The sequence below is a fragment of the Suncus etruscus genome, chromosome 5 (genome assembly GCF_024139225.1).
Source record: "Suncus etruscus isolate mSunEtr1 chromosome 5, mSunEtr1.pri.cur, whole genome shotgun sequence".
Classification (NCBI taxonomy): Eukaryota; Metazoa; Chordata; class Mammalia; order Eulipotyphla; family Soricidae; genus Suncus; species Suncus etruscus.
In genome coordinates, this window is record NC_064852.1 from 25,528,885 (window position 1) to 25,545,755 (window position 16,871).

Here is a 16,871-nt window from a genome sequence, read left to right on the forward strand (position 1 = left end):
AGAAAATGACCTTTACTGTTTCTTTTTAAACCTGAAGCCTATGTTGTCGATAGGTGTTCCAGGCTTTTTAAGGCAGTTGTTGATTTAAAGAATTGTCTTCAAACCTTTGACTTTGAGACTCTGTTTGCTTTATTTAAGTGTGTTTCTCACAAGCAGCTAAATTGAGGCTCAATTTTTTGATACCTCTTGTCACTTTATGGCTTTTAATTGGTTTTGTGCTGTCCTTTTGTAGAAGTTTAGTATGTTTGTGCGGTTTGTCTTGTATCAGAGTAGCCATGTTAGTTCTTTTCTTAATGGTGATTTCAAGTCTATGAAATTCCTGAACTGTTGTTGAATTTGTGTATTGTTCCTTCAAATCTGAAAGAGTCTTAACTGAATGTCAAGTATTATTCTTGGAGAGGTGTATTTTTTTGTTTGTTTGTTTTAAACTATGCCATTGTGTTGGGCCAGTAGGGTTACTTGTGATAAATCTGATGTAAATCTTAAAAGATGTTCTTTATATGTACTTTCCTTTTTGATCTAGCTGCTTTCAGTTTTCTATCTCTATGGTTTTCATCATTGTGAATTATTTTTTGTGTGTGTGGGTTTCTTTGGGTCTCTTTTAGCTGGCACTCTTTTGACACCCAGTATGTAGATACATATATCCTCCAGCTGTGGGAATTTTTCAGCAAAGATATCTTTGACTGTTGCTTCTTCAGAGAGCTTCCTGGTTTTCTGGGACCCCAATGATTCTTTTTTTTTTTTTTTTTTGGTTTTTGGGTCACACCCGGCCATTGCTCAGGGGTTACTCCTGGCTGTCTGCTCAGAAATAGCTCCTGGCAGGCACGGGGGACCATATGGGACACCGGGATTCGAACCAACCACCTTTGGTCCTGGATCGGCCGTTTGCAAGGCAAACGCCGCTGTGCTATCTCTCCGGGCCCCCCAATGATTCTTATGTAGTTTCTGTTTAATCCCAAATTTCTCTTGTCATCTGTTCATTTATTTTGTGTGTTTATTTTCCCCTCATCTTTTGTTGTCTGGAGGTTTTCTGCACTTCATCTTTGAGCTCTCTGATTTGGCCCTCAGTGGTTATTACTCTGCTGGTGGGCCTTCCAATGAATTTTTTATTTCACTTAACAAGGTCTTTTGTCTGACAGTTCTAATGCTATTTTTCTCATTTCTATTCTCAGATCTTCTTGTGTCTTATTGACAGTTCATTCCAGGGTTTCTTTGAACTTCTTGAATATCCTAAGCATTTCCACTTTGAACTTTATTTCAGACAGATTATATAGGTGAGATTACTACTAGCTGTGTCTGCTGGATTACAGTCATCACATGTTTTTTTTTTTTTTTGTGTGTGTGTGTGTGTGTGTGTGAGTGTTTCTGCGTGTGTGTGTTTCTGCTTTACTGAGGTTCTTTTGTAGTTTCAAAGTGTTTCCTATGTTACTTTCAGTCTTCCCAATAGCTGGTGAGGTCTTGGGGGAGCTTATGCAGGTGAGAGTTTATCTTTGGTTCCCCTGCTCCAGAGGCCACACCTCTGTGCATGACCTATACCTGAAGTGGGCAAACCTTAGTCTTATGCACATCAGATAGCTCATTCTTTTCTCCTAGTAGTTTCTTTTTTTTTCTTTTTTCCTGTTGGAGCGTATTGCATCTTATTGGAAGTTGAATTTATAAGATTTCCTTGACCATTTCTGATCTGCATATTAAAACAATACTCCCTAGAACTTGATTACTACTATAGCAGGCATTGTTTGCCTTGTATGCAGCCAACACAATTCCAATTCCCGGCATTCTGTATAGTTCTGTGAGGACTGACTGGAGTATTTCCTGAATACAGAGGCAGGAACATCACCAGTAGTGCCCCAGATAAAAAAGCCAGTAATAATAATAATGCTTCCTTTAAAAATTATTTTACTATTTTTGACAGTCTATTTTGGTCTTCTGCCAAATACCCGGAGACTATAGAGATGAACAAGATATATTTTCTGTTACTGGTAAGGTGTATACATAGAAATAACCTGGGTTCATCTTCAGCATCCCATATGGTCCCCTGTATACTGCCAGGAGTAATTTCTGAGTGCAGTCAGGAGTAACCCCAGAACATTGCCAGGAGTGCCCCCAAAACCTAAAAAATTAAAAAATTATGTGTTTTTTTTCCTTATTCTAGTACGTGTTACACTAGAGAGTATTCTTGTGAATATTTAATATCAGTAAACAATACTAAATAGAAATTGTCACTGAACTTCCAAAACTTCCCTGGGAGAAAAAAAATTTTGAAGGGCACACCAGGTGGTACTAAGGGGTTACTCCTGGCTCTATGCTCAGAAATTACTCCTGGCAGGCTCAGGACCATTTGAGGTGCCAGGGATTGGAACCAGGCTGGCCACATACAAGGCAAATGCCCTCCCTGCTGTGCTATCTCTCAGTCTCCTGAAAAACCAATTCTTGTAATCATTTGCTGGTCTTTCTTATATACGTTAAAAATTAGACCATTTTGGGGCTGGAGAGATAGCATGGAGGTAGGGCGTTTGCCTTTCATACAGGACGGTGGTTCGAATCCTGGCATCCCATATGGTCCCTCGAGCCTGCCAGAAGTGATTTCTGAGTGTAGAGCCAAGAGTGCTGCCGTGTGTGACCTAAACCAAAAGAAAATTTTTTTTAGACCAATTTATCTAACATTTTGTCTTTGTCAGTGCCAGTTACAATCTTCTATTCAGAGTCTAGAGATGTTAACAATATAACTATAGAGTTCTGAGTTTAAACTCTAGCCAGATCCTTGTTACTCTTTAGCAGTGTTTCCAAAGGTGAACTACACTGCTGCCTCCAGGGTCGCTGGAATGATCTAGGGAAACAGTAAAATTTCAGTGCAATTCGGCAGGCTGGGGATAGGTCACTTTTGAATCTAAGCCCTCCAGTTCCGATCCCGAACACTGGCAAGACGGGTCTGAATTCAGAAGGTGCTCTGCACTTTGAGAAAGAAAAGACTTTAAAATTTCCTTACGTTACCCTTACTCCCATTCCACAGAGCTCCGGAAATGAAAGGGATTATGTGGTAAACCTGTGATGTGTTTAATTTGCCATTCCTTGCAAAATGATTGAAAAGATTTGCTTACATGGGCGGGGCTATTGTCTGTCTTAATGGTTTTGGGAATCCCTATAACAGATAAGCAGTGTAGCATGAAGTTACAAACTGCTTTAGCTCTTTCAGAAGTCATTGGAACTCCCATATGAAATGGGAGTAGGTATCCACCACTACATGAAGATAGTGTTTTTTTAGGGAAAAAGTCAGCATGTGTTATATCCATTTGCCACAATTCATTAGTCTGTAACCCTCGGGAGTTTGCCCCAGCCACATGTGTTCTTTTATTTAAGGGTGCTCAGAGAGTACATGTTTCATCTATTTTTCTGGCCTGCCTCCATGGAATATGATAATTGACGTGCAGCTGGCAGGCATTTGATTCTAATGCTGCATGTTCTTTAGGAGACATAAATATTGGCATAGCCAGGTGATCAGCAGTTTTATTTCTTTTAATCATTGGCCCTGGAAGGCCACAATGGGCTCTAACATGAGTAATAAATATAGGCTTAGAACTTTTTTGTAAAAGTGCTATAATTGCTGTAGTAAATCTTGAACAATCTGATTATGAGCATTTAAAGAATGCCTGGAAATAAACCTACCATGTAAGCTGAATCACTTACTATGTTACATGGCTCTGAAACACATAATAATGTGATTTAAAGTAGCAAGCTCCACTTCCTGAGCAGATTTATAGTTAGTATGAACTATTTTGGTTAGTGAAGGACCTGTTATACCTCCTTTTCCTGATGCTGACCCGTCAATGTAAAACAAGGTGCCATCAGGTACAGGAGAGGAGCAAATAATTGATAATATCACAAAGTTAGCCCTTTTAAAGAAGTCCCAGACTTTTCCAGCAGGAGGTGGGAAGAAATTTCCCCTGAAAAGTCAGTTAAGTCCTGTTGAAAGAGCTCACTGAGAGGTATTATATACTCTATTCCTTTTTAAGGAATAGGCAACACTATATTATACCTGGATCATAGACTAACAGGGAAACTGTCTAGCCTTATAAGAGCAGCTACCAACTCCAAATAAGGTACTCATGTGCGAGGCTGTTTGCTATGCAAATAAACCTATTCTAGAGGCCCTGACATTTGAGCAATAGCACTCATAGGAGTAAGAGGGGTAGCAAAAATTAAAAACCATACTTTCTCTCAGGGTATAAACCTGGTAAGATAGGACTCTTTAAGCTGGTCCATAAAAATTTTTAATTCCTGTTCTGCCTTTGAGTTTACCTGGGACTAAATAAGTCCAGATCACCTTCTAAAATACCAAACAAGTTACTAAGCTCTGAATTTGGAATCCCCAGACATGGATAGACCCAATTAATTGAAGTCATTAATGAAAGTCATTAAGGGTCCTTAGATTTTTTCTGATAAATATTTTTTGGGGCACACTGAAGTACGCTCCAGTACAATCCCATGTATTGGAAGGGAGGCAGAGTATGGATTTTTTCTGTAGCTATAGTTAGCCCAGCATTCTGCAAGCAGTTAATAACAAATTCATATGCACCTTAAAATTCTTTTCTTTTTTTTTTTTCGGGCCACACCCGTTTGATGCTCAGGGGTTACTTGTGGCTAAGCGCTCAGAAATTGCCCCTTGCTTGGGGGGACCATATGGGACACCGGGGGATCAAACCCCGGTCGCGATCTTTCCTTGGTTAGCGCTTGCAAGGCAGACACCTTACCTCTAGTGCCACCTCGCCGGCCCCAAAATTCTTTGTGAGTCTCAGCCTAGATTAAAATATCATCCATGTTATGGATCAAATATACCTGGGGAAAGTTTCGTGAACTGGACGTAAAACTGCGCCAACAAAATGGGCCCGGAGAGATAGCACAGCTGCGTTTGCTTTGCAAGCAGCCAATCCAGGACCAAAGTGGTTGGTTCGAATCCCGGTGTCCCATATGGTCCCCCGTGCCTGCCAGGAGCTATTTCTGAGCAGACAGCCAGGAGTAACCCCTGAGCACCGCCGGGTGTGACCCAAAAACCAAAACCAAACCAAACCAAACCAAAACAAAATATTGATACATGGTGGATGAATTTGCCATGCCCTGTGGCAGAATCGTCCATTAAAATCGCTGCATTGGGGCCTTGTTATTAAGAGAAGGAATTGAAACGGCATATCTTTTTCTGTCTTATGGGTGTATAGAAATATTATAAAAATAATATCTTATTTAAATCAATTACTATCAGAGGCCAGTCTCTTGGAATGGCTGCTGGGGAAGGTAAGCCATTTTGCATTTTGCCCTTTAAAACCATTTGAGAATTAACAGACCATAAATCAGTTAAAAGTCTCGTTACCTGATGGATTTTTGATAATATTGGAGAATTCCAACTAGAAAATGAGGTTTCAATATGTCCCAGTCTCAACTGTTTATCAACTAAATTTCTAATTTTGTGCTGTGAATGGGCCACTGGGGAATCCAGATTGAAACATCTGATTTCTATTCAATAGGAATGGGTTCTGGGTGCTTTAACCCAGTGGCCCTAATTAAAAAGGCAAAACCTCTGAATTAACATGCTGAGAGCTTTGGTGAGGGATGTGATATTCTGCTCCCCAATGCTTATGCAAATCACATCCCCATAGGTTCAAGGAAACTGAAGCTACAAATGGCAAAATTACTGCTTGTTGAGTTTCTGGTCCTGTGCACTTCAGATACGTAATGCTCTGGTGAACAAAATTCCTTGGCGAACAAAATTTCTAGTATCCCTTCTAAACTGTATTGGATTTCTCATAGGTCCCAATTTCGAGGCCAATCTCTCAAAGAAATTACAAATACTTCTGTCCCAGTATCAAACATACTGGAGAATTTCTTGTCCTGAATATCAAGAGTTAACATTGGGTTTTCCTCTTTTAATTTTGATAAGTGCATTAGCAGAAACTTCAGGGTTATTACTCCCAAAGCTTCCTTCCCTGATGCGCTCTGATTTCCCAGGCATAACATAAGGAAGCAGTAATACCTGAGCTATGTTTTCACCTTTCTTAAATGTCCAGATTGTGGGTACTGATTTCCCCTATATGGTTAAAGTCTATAATACCCATGTGAATTTTTTCTTCAAACGTTAAATTGCTTCTTCCTACAATAATAGCCACAGTTCCTTGAGGAAGAGGCCCTGTTATGCCAGACCTAATCTTATGAAGGCATTGAGATGGACAGATGGTCAATTCTTCCGGACAAGGAATGTCTAAACCACAGTTCCCAGCAGTGGCAGGCTTTAATGTGTTTAAACTGTGGAGTTGCCTTGGCCTGGACCGGGAAGCTAAATTATTGATGATAAAGTTCCTTGAGTTTGTGGGGACAGAGGCTGCCCCTTACCCAATTTCCTGAAACAGGTTGAGTTTGTTCTTGTCTCAAAAGAGCAGATCTCTGAGCTGGTGCAAAGAGGTTGTGCTTTGCATTGGTTTTTAAAATGTCCCATTTTGGGGGCCGGACCAGTGGTGCAAGCAGTAGGGCGTTTGCCTTTCATGCACTGACTTAGGATGAACTGTGGTTCAATTCCCCAGAGTCCCATATGGTCTCCCAAGCCAGGAGAGATTTCTGAGCACATAGCCAGGAGTAACCCTTGAGTGTCATTGGTTGTGCCCCCCCCCCCCCCAATGTTCCATTTTTCCTGCCCACGTGATGCCCACGTGAGTTAGGTTCCAAACCCTTTCTCTATTTGCCATCTCAACATTTGGGAGTTAACCAGCAGTCTCTCACCCAGTGAACTCACTTACCACACCTTGGACAAAGTCCAGGTACTATGATTGTGAGGTCAGTAGTCTGATTCCCTGGAGTCTACATTTGAAAACATATATTATTAAGGGTACCGTGGCATGAGATATATTTAAGCCACACTCCCTATAAGTTTGTGGTGAAGGGAGTTGGCTGATAGGTTTACATATCTGACCTCTTCCCCAGGTGATTGTGCTACATTAATTTCTTGCATACAGTCATCATTTTCAGACAAAACATTTCATGATTCTCCGTATTTTCCATAGGTCTTGCCTGACCCATGCTAGCTATTGGATTTAAGGGTTTTTCTGGTCCATCACCAGTAGGTGGCAGTGTAGGACCAGTTTCATGGTTTCTACTTTGACCAAGTGTTGTAAAGGTAAAGATGTGGACTGTCTTTTCAGAAAAAAACTGAAACCACCTCACATTTTCCGAGATAAATCAGAGTATGTTAAAAGAATATATGACATTTTCTGTGCTAAGTCTAAGTTTTCTCTGCCCACATTTTCTTTATCTCAGAATTCTTAAGAAAACCAACATAAACATTCCCATTAAACAAATTATAATGTCCGTATTTACCATGTTCCTAGTCCTATCTGCAAACCAACAAGAGACCCAAACTTGCAAGTCCAAAATGGTGGAACCCATCCAGAAAGGCCTGAAATCATCTCACCAGGGTTCAGCTGAATCCCTGTTACAGATGTCATTTTCTTAAATCTAAGCCCTCCAGTTCTGACCCCGAGTACTGGCGAGACAGATCTGAGATCAGAGGAATCTCTGCAAAATAATCAAATTCACACTTAGAGAAAGAAAAGACTTTAAAAAATAGACGACCAAGAAACACCAGAGACCTCTCCTTTTCCGATCTAGCCTTTTATATCAGGAAAAATTTCACACCTGGAAGGAAGAACCATCTGGTTTCACTATCAATCAGAGGGGCTGCATTCAGAGAATAATGAAAAACCATGTGGATCTTGATTGACATAGAGACAGACAAATCCCCTGATCCCACAGGTTACGACACACTACATTCCTACATTCTATTTATTGACTTGGAAAAGATTAATTTCCAGGAAAACACTGATTTTTTTTTAGTAAAGGGAATGATACAACAAACTTCCATTCTTATACGTCTCTTGAATTATCATTAATGTATAGTACTCACTACCTAGGCTTTATTACCGAATTTGTTTTATGTAATAAATTGTTTTCAGAGAATGGAAGTAATGAAGGCATTATATTCTCTGAACCTAAACTCTACTATAAAGTAATAGTAATTAAAAAAACATACTGTCAGGTTAGAGAAAAATAGATGGATGGACTAGACCAATGGACTAGAATGAAAAATCCAGAAAAAAACTACACAAGTGAACATTTAATCTATGACAAAGGAGTCTGTACTATACAATGATAAAGGGGAAACCTCTTCAATAAATGGTGATGGGAAAATTGATATAATTTAACATCATGCACAAAAACTAAGGTTACATTGGTTCCAGTAGGCTATATTGTGTAACCTTGGTATATTATAGAATATGTTGTTTATATAATGACATAATCGGTTTGTGATACATATTTCAGAATATATCCTTGTCATTAAGCCATGTTGAATTCACTCATCATTGAAAGTTGTGCCTTTTGTGTAGGTTATTGTAAATATTGATATCACAAACATGGCTATATATATATATATATATATATATATATATATATATATATATGAAACCCTGCTTTCCAGTAGCCTATTTAAGTTAGTATTTTTCTTTACATAATTTAAACCTATTTTTAATTTATTCAATTGGCGGGATTTTGAAGACTGACCTGGTTGGGCAAAAGGGTCTATATGTGGGGTTAGGAATCTAATGCAGGTTTTGCAGTATGTATGGCAAGTGCGCCAACTCTTTTAATATCTTCTGGCTCGGATTTTTGTATAATTTTAACTCAGTAAACTAAATGCTTGGAAAACAGTCCCTTGTAAATCAATACTGAAGAGATAAAGTGTTTTTAGTGTGATGACCCCAAAGTTGTAGATCTGGAATCTACATAAAATTTCAGAGTGAATAAAACAACTCTATTTTACATATAATATCTATATTCAAAGTTCTGGTTCACTTGAAATCATATCTGATTGAAAACCCATCTTTTTATACAACATTCTTAAAACTTAAAAATATATACCCTGAGCTAAATTTATTTGCAGAGTTTTCTGTTGGTTCGGGGCTATGCAAACTTTTGTGGCTTGAATCAGGCAGGCGGTGGAAAATTCATTCAGAGTTCCTTTGATATGTGGGGTGCTTGATCTCCCACATCTCCCCCTGTTTAGTATACAATATGGAAGGGACAGACGTGCCTCAGTGGACTGGCCACACTGGGTGAAGAGGTGTGGGGCTTCCAGTCACCGCATCTGCTACCCTTGAGTCAGTCGTTTCCAAAGCTTGGCAAGGCGCGAGCGCACAGATTGAGGTCTATGCGCCAGCTCCTCGATAACTTCAAACTTAAGTGGCGGAGATGCCACTTAACCAGATGCCTTAACCTTTCCATGGAACCTGTTTTTGTAACTGCTCTCAAACATGTAGTTATAGATATGTTTTTGTAAAGTTTAAATTATGATCCTTATTGCTTGCACAAAAGATAGATCTAAATGGAAAATAGGCTAAATAAATAATTGTATTTGCATAAATATCAATTAGCTATTTGTTTAAGAATTTGCTTCCCCTCACCCCATCCTGCCAGGTTCCTCTTTATCCTTCCCGCCATCAAAATGTGTTTATGTTCCCATTGGTTAAAATTGTTGTACTTGTAAAAAAAAAAAAAAAAAAAAAAAAAGAATTTCCATACAGTTTCCCCATGGAGTCTGAACCAGATAATATTGTCACTAATTGTGAAAAGGGTTACTTTTGTTACCATATTCCCACCAACATAGATTGTTTTGTTTGTAATCATTTTTATTTATGCTATTGTCACTGGTGTGCTATGGTTTCTTGTTGTTTTGACTTGTATTTTCCTCATAATAAACAGCATGAACACGTAAAAAAAAATATATATATATATACCCTAATTACTTTATTAGGAATCTAAATTCATAGACAATAAATTAGTGTCTAGCTGAATTAGTAGTTAGTAGATTCTACTTTGGAAGCTAACTCAGCTTTTCTTTTCTGACACTTAGACCTTCAATTAGCATTTTGTTCTTTCTAGAAAAGCCTTGGGAACTTTGGCTAATTTGTGACATTAATTGCAAGTGACCCTTATATTTAGATCACAGGGAAAATAGTTTTAAGGTATTTAAAATAAGGTTCCAAACTTTCAAAATTTTGTGTGGTAAAATCTAATTTTTTTTATACAAGAATGAAACAAAGAAATTGATTAATTGTATTTGATCATAGGAAGATCAGAAGAGTCTTCTAAGCGTGCTTAGGAGTCAAAGATACCAAAGATTTAGAACAGAGAGAAATAGCTTTTTTGAGAGATCTCTAATTCAAACTTTTTCTTGGGACTGATTGGTATGTGGAAATAATGGAGCCAGTGCTTCATAATGTGTATTATGGAGCATAGTTAATTTGTATTGAATTTTTCTTTGAGGGGAGAGGGGGTAGTAGATCCGCTCATTTGTTTAGATGGTGTAATTTTAGAGATTTTTCACTAGAGTGAGTTATTTTGTCATTTTGATTAATTTGATTATGACTAATGTTGATTTTATGTGATTTGGCTTAGTTTCATTCTTCAGTTAAGACTATTCAGTCTCACTGATAGACACTGTTTTTATTAAATTGGATAGTTACTTGATTTACTTTATTTTTAAGGATTATCTGTGAACCAGATTTTTAATGTTTTTCATACAGGAAGTACTAAATTATAGAAACCTGTTTTTTTAAATCTAGTTTTAAAAGTAGCAGTGGATGGGGACAAAGATAGATAGACTTAGATTTATAAAATCTGAAGTTTGCAAAGTCATAGTGCAGTTCTTTTTTTTTTTTTTTTTTTTTTTTGGTTTTTGGGCCACACCCGGTGACGCTCAGGGGTTACTCCTGGCTATGTGCTCAGAAGTTGCTCCTGGCTTGGGGGGCCATATGGGTCGCCGGGGGATCGAACCGCGGTCGGTCCTAGGCTAGCACAGGTAAGGCAGGCACCTTACCTTTAGCGCCACCGCCCGGCCCCATAGTGCAGTTCTAAATTATAGAACATAGGGCCTTATATGGAACACTAAAGATACTTTGATGTTAACTTATTTTCTAGCCTTCCCAAACAAGGACTGTAGTTTCATGCAATTTTGAATATTACTCACTGAATTTTACTGTGCTATGTATAACATACTAAAAAAAATCTATCTTAGTGGTTTTTTTTTATTTTTGTCTTTAATTATTTTTCTCTTTAGGTATGGATGAACGAGGAGGTACAACATCTTGGGGGACAAGTGGTCAACCAAGCCCATCTTATGACTCATCTAGAGTAAGTTTGCTTATCAATCTTTTGTTAAAATTTTAAAAATTTGAATAAACAAATTCACATATGAACTCTATTTTTTAAGAGATATGGAAATAAATTTATTTTCATGGCAATTTAAATTGGATACCATTTACCTTTGTAGCAGATTTAATATTTTTATTAACTATAATTTGTGAGGCTTTCTGTTTTCATAATAAAAGAATAGCCTTGTTGATTCTTTAAATAAAGACATAGACTTGGAATAATTACTAATTTACTAAGGTTGAAAGAGCCTAAAAGATGTCCAAGTCTCTCTACATATGTATTTGCTTTGAGAGAGGGCACGCTTTCAGAGTACTAGCTTTCAATATGCTCACCTTCATTCTTTCTTCAAGAGCACCAGATGTTTCTTTAGAGACTCTGTGGCCCTATCTCTTGTAAGGATATTAAAACATATTTCTTGATTGGCAATTAAGAGGAAAAAAGACCAGTTTTGTGTTGAATGCACGAAAGGGTTTGAAGGTTAGAGCCTTTTTCAAAAATTAACAAACAAATGAAAAAACAAACAACAGAATGAAAAATGAGACTGAGAGACTGAAAATTAGATCAAAGAATTGACAATAAAGTTAAAGGCTTTGCCTCAGATTCCCCATTAAATCATTGAGTTTAATAGATACTCTATATTTTAGAGATATAACACAGTAGGCAGAGCATTTGCTTTGCATGCAGCAACAGACCTGGGTTCAGCCCCTGCACTACATATGAATCCCCAACCCCTGCAAGGAGTGAGCTTTGAGCAGCATAGGGTGTGGCCCCCCAAACCATCACCTCTTTCAATAAAATTGATGAAAGATACTTTTCCTTTAAAAGATCATACTTTGAATGTGTAATAATTTCTCCTAGAATTAATCAAGAGAAAATAAACAAAAATTTGGGGGACTTAATTATAGGAGCAAATTGGCCTAAGTGGAAGTAAACCAGACCTTTTAATTGTACTTCATAGTTTATTTTTGGCCTAATCTGTTGTGCACTGAAAAATGGTGATGCAAAAAATATGGGTTTTCCTCTTGTATTTTCTTTCTATCCTTAATTTATTTTGAGCACTTTGGGATAGTTTTGTGTAATTTAGATAGAGACATTCATCGTTAACATGGTTTAGTTTTCCCTTTTAGAAATAATTGCTGAGTTGGTTGTAATGTAATGGGCACAATACTTGTTTGAACCATCCTCTGAGACATATTTAACATTTATACTTGTACTCTTTTGAGAATAAGCTGGTTGATGTGCAAATTTCTCTGTGCTTTTAAATTTTTCTTTCTAAGATAGGTTTTCTGTTTAGGTTCTGATAATCTGAATTTTATGTGTCAGAAAATACAGTATTATTAGTACTATATTATTTTAAGGAAACTTATAGTACTCTATAAAATATTTAAATTTTACTAATATTTACTTTTCTATTAACTTTTTGTTCTTTTTTTACTTTAGTATTGGATAAGAGTTCTAGAGAAGATAGTATAATAACATTATATATTTCATGACCCTGAAATGAATATTGCCTCTAAGAATGGCCTTCAAAGTATATCTCTTTTTTTTTTTTTTTTTTTTTTTTTTTGGTTTTTGGGCCACACCTGGCGGTGCTCAGGGGTTACTCCTGGCTGTCTGCTCAGAAATAGTTCCTGGCAAGCTCGGGGGACCATATGGGACACCGGGATTCGAACCAATCACCTTTGGTCCTGGATCGGCTGCTTGCAAGGCAAACGCCGCTGTGCTATTTCTCTGGGCCCCAAAGTATATCTTGCTTTGTTTCTTTTATTGTAGGTCTGCAGGTCAAATACAAAAATTTTTAACTGCATATTTTATGCAGTGAAAGTTAGATTGATTTTTATATTAAATTAGTTTTCTGTTTAAAAATTTCAGGTTAGGACCAGACAGCTAGCTAGCTGGAAGGGCTGGGCACGTTTCATTTGTCAAGGCTTGGATTTGATCTATGGCACTACATGGTTCACCAAGTACACCTGGGAGTATCCGTGAGCATCGTACTTGGAGTAGCTTCTGAGCTCCATTTGGTGTGACTAAAAAAACAAAACAATAAATAAGAACCTAGACTAGACTACATAATCCCGGTCTTCAGAGACCCATGTTGTGTGGATATGTGCTTGGTGTGCTTATTCTTCCATCAGAGTGGTGATTTAATGCTTCCCTATTTTATTATTGTTCCTGCTAAAATTTACTAATTTTTCTTCTAGTTATAATTTTAAGCATAAAATGATTTAATGGGCTTATTAAGATCTTACCGTTTATTTATAATTTAAAATCACTCATTTTTTTCTCCTGAACTCCTCTCCCCAGGGAAATACATTTATGGTAATGTTTTAAGCTTTTCTCAACTCTTTACAGGGAGATCATCAACTTTAGAAGCCTTTCATTAAACACTATCTTCTATAATTATAATTAAATAGAAATAATTTTGTATATAGGAAATTCACTTTGTTGACCTAATTATTTCATTCACCTTAATGTTATTAAACATAATACGTTGAGTTTTTAAAATTCAGAATTATGTTGGCTAAAATTCTTTTTGACACATTGTTAGAAAATTCAAACTTGTAAAGAATTGTAAGGTGTAACATTGATTTTCTCCTTTGTTTGTTGACATATTTATAGATAAGCCATAATCTTTTCTGAATAAAGAGAAAGTTTTAGGGCCAGAGCAATAGGACAGTAGAGAACTAATTTGCCTTATGCATGGCCAACTTGGGTTTGATACTTGACACCCCATTACACAAAGCCCCATTGCCTGAGCACAGAGCCAGGAGTACGCACTGAATACAATTGGATGTGGCTCAAAAAACACGCATACAATTTATAATTTGTATAGTTAATGCTTTATACCTAATGGATTATCTCTTCTTGTTGTTAAATATAATTATATTTGAGAAGAATCATAGCAGTGACTAGATTATTGGGGTTTGGATATCAAGGAAGGGAAGAAATAAGTTCATTGAAGATGATCAAGCTCAAAGTTGATTGTGTGTGGTTAATGTTAATAGGCTTTTTTTTCTCTGCTGATGAATTACTGTCCTGATTATTGAACTACTTAATGAAGGATATTATTTAAGATCATAGTGTTGTCAAGCTATATTCTGCAACCTTAGACAAGTTACTTATTCTCTGTACATGAGAATTTTTAATTGTTAAAGTTATAATTGTACCTCATACTGTGTAAGATTTTAGTGACAATAAGGAGTGTTTCATTTATTACTGTAATAAAAGTTGCTACTGTGTTATCATTATTATTATGTCTCGACTATCTGATTTATTGTGCATTTTCATTATTTTACTTACAACACAAGTTCTTTTTCTGAAATAATAACTGACCAAATTTTATTAGCTGATGGAAATTTCAGCAAACTGTGTTATAGAATTTCTGCTCTAGCTTATTAGTACTTAAGTACTAATAGTACTTAAAACTTATTAGTACATTATTGGCATTTGTACTCTGAGCAACTGAGTTATGATTGGGCAAATAGTTCTTGTTTATACTCTATTCTAGAATGTGTTTTTGATTTTTTTAAGTTAAATGGTACACAAGTTCATTATACAAGACTGGCTGCAGTAAGTCATATAAATGGAACTTTGTATTAATTTAACATCTTTTGCTCTGTATATGTTTGCCTAATAATATGGATTAAGCTTATGGTTCTATCTGTTGTGAGAAATTGGAATTTGGGGGCCGGAGAGATAGCATGGAGGTAGGGCATTTGCTGTGCATGCAGAAGGACGGTGGTTTGAATCCCGGCATCCCATATGGTTCCCCTGAGCCTACAAGGAGCGATTTCTGAGCGTAGAGCTAGGTACTATCTATGGTGAGAAATTGGAACTTGGGGGCCGGAGAGATAGCATGGAGGTAGGGCATTTGCCTTGCATGCAGAAGGACAGTGGTTTGAATCCCGGCATCCCATATGGTTCCCCTGAGCACTGCCGGGTGTGACCCCCACCCCAAAAGAAAGAAATGGGAATTTTAATTATGAACATTTTTAAGGTTACTTACATGTAGCCTTTTATGGAATATATTTTAGAAAAGAAAATGTTTAGTTGAATAGTTTGAGTAATTTTCTTTATCTCTGATTACTAAATTGCCACCATTATTTTCACTTTTTTTGTAATAAGGTTTACAGAATGAAACATTATGACCACATTATTCTTCTTCCATTTTTGGAAGCAACGAGGAATTTTAAAACTAGCAGATATACTGGTTACTCGTAGTCAAGTTATTTTCTTTTTTAATTTCACAGGTGAGGAAATTGACATAAGGTTGTTTGAGGTTTTGCTAGATTGAAATATATGTGTTATTGATATGAAACAGATTGTGTTAGACTAGTTTGCTTTTTGTTCATGAGAGAACTCATAGAACTCAGGTATTCTGAAGTTTATGCTAGTTTCTTTTATCCCTTGTAGATTAGTGTTTCAAACATAAACTGAGGGAAGAGATGAAAACATTAGTTTTAAAAAATTGTCTATCAAGTATATATAATATTTAAGAACCTGATCCTTGAAATCAGGCTGAAATCTATTCTTTGTTTGTTTGTTTGTTTTGGGGCTCTGGTTACTCCTGGCTATATACTCAGAAATCGCTCCTGGGTTCAGGGTGGGGAGGGCGGTGTAGGACAGGGGGGATTGAACCCAGGTCCTTCCTGAGTCAGCCATGTGCCAGGCAAGTGTCCTACTGCTGTGCTATCACTCTGGCCCCTGAAATCTATTCTTAACACTTCTACTTTCTACTGTGTGACTCTGGACACAGTTATACACCTCAGGTTTCCTTTCCATTTATTTATTTTTTATTTTTGGTTTTGGGGCCACACCTGGTGACGCTCAGGGGTTACTCCTGGCTATGCAGTAAGAAATCGCTCCTGGCTTGGGAGACCATATGGGACACCAGGGTATCAAACCTCGGTCAGTCCTAGTCTAGTGCGGGCACGGTAGATGCCTTACTACTTGTGCCACTGCTCCGGCCCCACTTTCCCTTTGCTTTTTAATTGACAGAAAGTTGTGGGAGGATTATACCCCCCCAAAAAATCACCTTTCTAAAGGTTTTTGGTTTTTAATGGAGAAGAAAAGCTTGACTTTACAATATGACTTTACAATGCATATGAATTGGAACAAAATTAATTAAGGGATAAATAATATATTTTTAAATTCTTCATTTAAAGAAATTCCATAACTTGTACTATCTGCCACAGAGGACTATTCAGTGTTTGTTTTCCCCTCATCAGGGAGCTAAGACACTATAACAATAAGAATTGCCTCAGTGCATGTATAGCTCAGGACTCATGCTTGCCTTGGGCTCTTCTGAACTTTTCTTGCTGGTCTAATCACAGGGCTGTCAGGATAACCTGACACTCAACACATGTAGATTCCACTAGGGTTTAACCATACAGCCTTTTGCTTATCATCTGGCAAGTACTTTAAGCAATTGGGTCGTCTTCTAGACCCTTTACTAATTCAGAGAGAATCTGCAGTGGTCACTTCTTGGAGCAATATTACTTATATACTAATTGAGTGACCAGTTCAAGTAGAAAATGAAAATGGGAAGGTTCAAGAGTCTGTAAGTTCTCTAACTTTTCTAGAGTCTTACACAAAAGCTTAGATTGAATAGATACAATACAAGT

General features: G+C 37.2%; 1 protein-coding gene across 2 annotated transcripts in view; it reads left to right on the forward strand.

The window, feature by feature from the left end:
- The window catches only part of TCF12 (transcription factor 12), a 332,249-nt gene that overhangs the window by 107,744 nt on the left and 207,634 nt on the right, over window positions 1-16,871 (forward strand). For both annotated transcript variants that reach the window (XM_049773639.1, XM_049773640.1), the window contains exon 4: window positions 11,153-11,226. In XM_049773639.1, the coding sequence (XP_049629596.1) occupies window positions 11,153-11,226 (74 nt within the window). The remainder of the gene's footprint in view (window positions 1-11,152; window positions 11,227-16,871) is intronic.